The following is a 6,451-nucleotide window of genomic DNA, read 5'->3' on the forward strand; positions in this document are numbered from 1 at the left end:
ATAAGTATAAATTATGTGTAAAGGATCCATTTTATACCAAACATAATTGTTGAAGTAACTCATTTTATCCACTGTTCATTTGTATTATTTTTTTTCGAAAATTCAATCATAATTAAAAAATGAATAATAGATGATGAATTAACTATAAAACTTTTACACTTTTTTTTAAAGTTATCATTTAAAATTGAAATGGTTAATGATAGAAATGTCACATGATTGTTGGTTGACTAGGTGAACAAAAAATATAACCATAATTGATCTCAAAACTTGAAATTTTCTCATGAAAATCAAAATTCTACTTACACCATAATATAGTCATTGCATTTTCTAACCATATCAACACACACATAACATAAGCACACCCTTTAGTTGTATAATTCATAAATTTATGGTCACACCTCTAGCACCATTAACATAAGGTGATGAAGAATGACCAATATTCATGGAACCATGCCTAGTTGGATCATATTTCTCTCCATCACCCCATAGAGCATAGGCTTCCTCGCCATGAACTGCGTCGTCGCCGATCTCCAATTGCTCGTCGGGCATCCTCAATGGTATGAACAATTGTATGAAAAGGAGAATAATGGTGGTGGATACCAAGTTCCATGCAATAACAAAAAATGCTGCCACTAATTGCTTAAGAAATTGCATGCCACCATTTCCACCATAGAATGCACCTCTTGAGTTAGTGACTGGTAATTGGAGTCTACAAAGGGCTGGTTCTGCTAATAGGCCTGTGAGGAGCCCACCCAAAAGCCCAGCCACAGCATGTGTGTGAAATACACCAAATGTGTCATCTACCTGAACATAATAATAATCAACGTTATAAAAATCGGTTCGTACCGACCGGTCGAACCAGTAAATTGTAAAATAATGACCCACAAGACCATCAATTATTTATGTTCTAGAAGAAGAAAAATAATGTCATTTTTCCTATAGAAAATTGTAAAGAACAAAACCATGACATACATTGAATTAATCAATTATATATTTTTATAGGCATAGTTATAGTTGTAAGATGAATTATTGGATTTGAGGTTAGATATTATATATTCATTGAGTGAGATTAAACATCATAATATAATACATAAATATGAATAAAATATTATATGAAGTTTGATTGCACTTACCTTTTGCAAAAGACTTGACTTTTTGTGAAGAATCATCATAGAGAACCAAGGAATGCTACCTGATAATATTCCCATCACTATAGCCGCCCATGATTGCACAATACCTGCAACTTGCATTCACATTCTCACATATTAATCAACAATGATGGCTTCTATATATAACTAATAGTAAAATCATATCGACTCGATGAAATATATGACTATATGTCCATAAAATTATAGGATTGAGTCGCGGTAATTTAATGTCGCAGGAGGCAGCCTCTGACAAGTGTAGCAAATGTCGATACTAAATTACGATAAAAAAGGACACTTTACCTTCAACAAGTTTTTACTATGTAACGTTATACTTAGTAGAATTAAGGTTTGATTGTTAAGGTATATTGACGAGCTTGCAATGTGTACAAAAACAATGTCAAGTATCCAATTTCAACACTTGTTTTAGCAATGCCTACAACAATGTTTTTTGAATCTGCTATAAGCAATGCATACCTGCACCAGGGGTAATGCATACTAGTCCAGTCATCATGCCCTGAACAGCTCCGATGACCGACGGTTTCCCGAAGAAGGCGACGTCGAGACATGTCCATACAAGGAGGCTAGTGGCTGCACAAATGTTTGTGTTCAAAACAGCAATTGAAGAAACCATGTTTGCTGCATATGGTGCTCCACCATTAAACCCTGACCAACCCATCCATAGTAAACCAGCACCTGCAAGCATAAGCAGCACATTGTTTGGTGGGAATCTCTCCCTATCACTCTTCAACCTTGGTCCAACCTACACATATATAATCACAACATTCTTCGTTATAGTTATTGTCGTTTATGTGGCTCACAACAATTGTAAATTTTGTACCAAAGAATTATTACTCGCCGAGTCATGACCAAGTTGCAATATTTGTTAGGAAGGCAATCACACACTCCGAAAGGGATTAGTTCAGAGTTGTGAAGAAAAAAAGGAGATTAGAAAAGTGATGTACCCAATAAGCAGCAGTGAAACCAGCAATTCCAGAAGAGAGGTGAATAACATAGCCACCAGAATAATCAATAACACCCCAATGATAAAGAAATCCACCACCCCAAAGACTAAAGGCACCAACAGTATAAGAAAAGATAAGCCAAAGAGGAACAAAAGCCATCCAAGCCTTGATATTCATTCTACCAAGTACAGACCCAGCTAACAAAATAACAGTAATAGCAGCAAAAGTGAATTGGAAATAAACAAGTGAAGCCATAGGAAAAAAGGGTTCTTCAGTTTTACTCTCAATTGTACCATTTTTATAATAATGAATAGTTTCAGGTACTATAGCTCTTTTTATGAGAAACTTTTGACCTAATGATGGAGCACCTTTACCCCAAAAGGGTAAGAGTTTTTCACCAAAGGCCATTCTATAACCTACAAGTACCCAACATATAAGAACTGCTGCAAATGCATATAGAGCCATGAAAGCTGAATTCACTGCCCATTTTTTCTTCACTATACTTGCATAGAGAATCACAAGACCTGGCATGCTTTGAAGACCAACAAGTGTAGCTGCTATCATTTGCCATGAGTTATCTCCTTTGTTTAACCATTCAGGTGAGGCTGCAGAAGGAAGATATGCTGTGGGAGTAGCCATGGTATAATTTTGGTTCAAGAGTTTTCAACTATCACAATTTCTTCTCTCAAAAACTTTTATTATATATATATATTTGTGTGTGTATTCCTTTGTTTCTGTGCTTTTGTAAGATTCTTCAGATGGATTTGAATATTAGGATACTTGGTTTGAAGCTTGGTGTGAACTTTCTAAGGAGTTTAACAAGTTGAAGCAATATTATAAACTAAAAATAAAGGTAAAGCATGTTTGCAACACTTTGACTTTTAGTTGAAAAATGATGGACAAGTCTTTTTCTATTCTCTTTGTATCCAGAACAAATCAAAATTCACGAAATAATATTAAAATATTAAATTTTTCTTTTTAAATAAATAAAGTTTTTTATTGACTTGGGAAACTAAGTGAGATATGAATGAGAACATGTGATCCCTATCCGAATAATGATGAGAAGGTTTTATGAGGGTTGGGATCCTCGAAAAAGATACGTTGTCCTCAAACATCTCCTAAAGTTTGTTACAAACCAAATATAATATGTCACATCAGTTAAAAAATTAAACATTCATGACTTTGTCTATTTTTATTTCATTGTAATTGGTTTGAGACAGAGTTGGAGACATCAGATGTCGATCCTTAGGATCTTTCCATTAATAATATAATGTGACATTTTTATCATTTAAATACATTATAATGACACTTTTATCTTTAAACATACAAACAAAATACATAATTTTTCTCTCCATTTATGGAAAGGGGACTTTGTGTTTAGAGCAAACAAATTGTATATATTTAAAATTTATAAGTTCAGTAGTTAAGGTATAAAAAATACATTTTATATTAAAAAAACATAATTACGAGTAGTTAGTTCAGTTGCTATATGCATGTTTTATAAAGTGAAAATCGAGTTTGAATCTTGTATATAATAAATCATATTGGGAAAGTTATCCAACTATAATATAAATGTTTCCTAACTTAAATAAAATTATCTCCTAAACTAAAAAAAAAACTATTTTCTTCCCCTAGTCTGATGATGCAATGAAACATTTATTACTTGGGTTTTCAGTACAAATAGTAGATGAAAATGAAATTATGATATATGATATAATTGATTGCTAACAAAAAATTGTAAGAGTATCTATCATAAATGCATTTTAGTGGGTTGGTAAACTAGTCAATGGTCAATGAAACGAACCTACCAATCATTTTCTTGCAATTTGTTCAAATAAATAAGCAGTACAAAACTTGAATTAAATAATTGCTTCCATTAAAAAGACTAATTAGTAGTATTAGGAAAAATATTCCATCCACCACATCGTTTTCCTAATGATCTTATACATAAGTAATTGACAGCCAGAAACATTATCATTCTATTCAACCTTAAATAAATTCAAAGGAGTCAATTACCTTAACCAAAAGTTTAGAGAATAATGACCCACAAGACCATCAATTATTTATGTTCTAGAAGAAGAAAAATAATGTCATTTTTCCTATAGAAAATTGTAAAGAACAAAACCATGACATACATTGAATTAATCAATTATATATTTTTATAGGCATAGTTATAGTTGTAAGATGAATTATTGGATTTGAGGTTAGATATTATATATTCATTGAGTGAGATTAAACATCATAATATAATACATAAATATGAATAAAATATTATATGAAGTTTGATTGCACTTACCTTTTGCAAAAGACTTGACTTTTTGTGAAGAATCATCATAGAGAACCAAGGAATGCTACCTGATAATATTCCCATCACTATAGCCGCCCATGATTGCACAATACCTGCAACTTGCATTCACATTCTCACATATTAATCAACAATGATGGCTTCTATATATAACTAATAGTAAAATCATATCGACTCGATGAAATATATGACTATATGTCCATAAAATTATAGGATTGAGTCGCGGTAATTTAATGTCGCAGGAGGCAGCCTCTGACAAGTGTAGCAAATGTCGATACTAAATTACGATAAAAAAGGACACTTTACCTTCAACAAGTTTTTACTATGTAACGTTATACTTAGTAGAATTAAGGTTTGATTGTTAAGGTATATTGACGAGCTTGCAATGTGTACAAAAACAATGTCAAGTATCCAATTTCAACACTTGTTTTAGCAATGCCTACAACAATGTTTTTTGAATCTGCTATAAGCAATGCATACCTGCACCAGGGGTAATGCATACTAGTCCAGTCATCATGCCCTGAACAGCTCCGATGACCGACGGTTTCCCGAAGAAGGCGACGTCGAGACATGTCCATACAAGGAGGCTAGTGGCTGCACAAATGTTTGTGTTCAAAACAGCAATTGAAGAAACCATGTTTGCTGCATATGGTGCTCCACCATTAAACCCTGACCAACCCATCCATAGTAAACCAGCACCTGCAAGCATAAGCAGCACATTGTTTGGTGGGAATCTCTCCCTATCACTCTTCAACCTTGGTCCAACCTACACATATATAATCACAACATTCTTCGTTATAGTTATTGTCGTTTATGTGGCTCACAACAATTGTAAATTTTGTACCAAAGAATTATTACTCGCCGAGTCATGACCAAGTTGCAATATTTGTTAGGAAGGCAATCACACACTCCGAAAGGGATTAGTTCAGAGTTGTGAAGAAAAAAAGGAGATTAGAAAAGTGATGTACCCAATAAGCAGCAGTGAAACCAGCAATTCCAGAAGAGAGGTGAATAACATAGCCACCAGAATAATCAATAACACCCCAATGATAAAGAAATCCACCACCCCAAAGACTAAAGGCACCAACAGTATAAGAAAAGATAAGCCAAAGAGGAACAAAAGCCATCCAAGCCTTGATATTCATTCTACCAAGTACAGACCCAGCTAACAAAATAACAGTAATAGCAGCAAAAGTGAATTGGAAATAAACAAGTGAAGCCATAGGAAAAAAGGGTTCTTCAGTTTTACTCTCAATTGTACCATTTTTATAATAATGAATAGTTTCAGGTACTATAGCTCTTTTTATGAGAAACTTTTGACCTAATGATGGAGCACCTTTACCCCAAAAGGGTAAGAGTTTTTCACCAAAGGCCATTCTATAACCTACAAGTACCCAACATATAAGAACTGCTGCAAATGCATATAGAGCCATGAAAGCTGAATTCACTGCCCATTTTTTCTTCACTATACTTGCATAGAGAATCACAAGACCTGGCATGCTTTGAAGACCAACAAGTGTAGCTGCTATCATTTGCCATGAGTTATCTCCTTTGTTTAACCATTCAGGTGAGGCTGCAGAAGGAAGATATGCTGTGGGAGTAGCCATGGTATAATTTTGGTTCAAGAGTTTTCAACTATCACAATTTCTTCTCTCAAAAACTTTTATTATATATATATATTTGTGTGTGTATTCCTTTGTTTCTGTGCTTTTGTAAGATTCTTCAGATGGATTTGAATATTAGGATACTTGGTTTGAAGCTTGGTGTGAACTTTCTAAGGAGTTTAACAAGTTGAAGCAATATTATAAACTAAAAATAAAGGTAAAGCATGTTTGCAACACTTTGACTTTTAGTTGAAAAATGATGGACAAGTCTTTTTCTATTCTCTTTGTATCCAGAACAAATCAAAATTCACGAAATAATATTAAAATATTAAATTTTTCTTTTTAAATAAATAAAGTTTTTTATTGACTTGGGAAACTAAGTGAGATATGAATGAGAACATGTGATCCCTATCCGAATAATGATGAGAAGGT

The 6,451-nt window shown here is 33.4% G+C and overlaps 2 protein-coding genes across 2 annotated transcripts; both read right to left on the reverse strand.

The window, feature by feature from the left end:
* LOC109325864 (ammonium transporter 2-like) lies at nucleotides 255-2,960 on the reverse strand. Its single transcript, XM_019558459.1, has 4 exons — nucleotides 2,111-2,960; nucleotides 1,623-1,908; nucleotides 1,134-1,237; nucleotides 255-804 (listed from the first exon to the last, which is right to left on the reverse strand). Exons 1-4 carry the CDS (start codon nucleotides 2,747-2,749, stop codon nucleotides 379-381), a joined length of 1,455 nt encoding a protein of 484 aa, XP_019414004.1. The 5' UTR covers nucleotides 2,750-2,960; the 3' UTR covers nucleotides 255-378.
* On the reverse strand, nucleotides 1,556-6,236 carry LOC109325865 (ammonium transporter 3 member 1-like). The gene is made up of 3 exons (XM_019558460.1): nucleotides 5,384-6,236; nucleotides 4,859-5,181; nucleotides 1,556-1,622 (listed from the first exon to the last, which is right to left on the reverse strand). The coding sequence occupies exons 1-2, from the start codon at nucleotides 6,020-6,022 to the stop codon at nucleotides 4,879-4,881; spliced, it is 942 nt and encodes a 313-aa protein (XP_019414005.1). The 5' UTR covers nucleotides 6,023-6,236; the 3' UTR covers nucleotides 1,556-1,622; nucleotides 4,859-4,878.

This window comes from Lupinus angustifolius, chromosome LG13 (assembly GCF_001865875.1).
Source record: "Lupinus angustifolius cultivar Tanjil chromosome LG13, LupAngTanjil_v1.0, whole genome shotgun sequence".
NCBI classification, from domain to species: domain Eukaryota; kingdom Viridiplantae; phylum Streptophyta; class Magnoliopsida; order Fabales; family Fabaceae; genus Lupinus; species Lupinus angustifolius.

Bases quoted from the DNA above. Each gene is read 5' to 3' on its own strand.
- LOC109325864 (XM_019558459.1), bottom strand. From the start codon at position 2,749: ATGGCTACTCCCACAGCATATCTTCCTTCTGCAGCCTCACCTGAATGG. The intron at 1,238-1,622 runs GTATGCATTGCT...TGCAAGTTGCAG, and splicing joins ATGCATTACCCCTGGTGCAG to GTATTGTGCAATCATGGGCG. The intron at 805-1,133 runs GTAAGTGCAATC...TATTATGTTCAG, and splicing joins AGTCAAGTCTTTTGCAAAAG to GTAGATGACACATTTGGTGT.
- LOC109325865 (XM_019558460.1), bottom strand. From the start codon at position 6,022: ATGGCTACTCCCACAGCATATCTTCCTTCTGCAGCCTCACCTGAATGG. The intron at 5,182-5,383 runs GTACATCACTTT...ATATATGTGTAG, and splicing joins GTTTCACTGCTGCTTATTGG to GTTGGACCAAGGTTGAAGAG.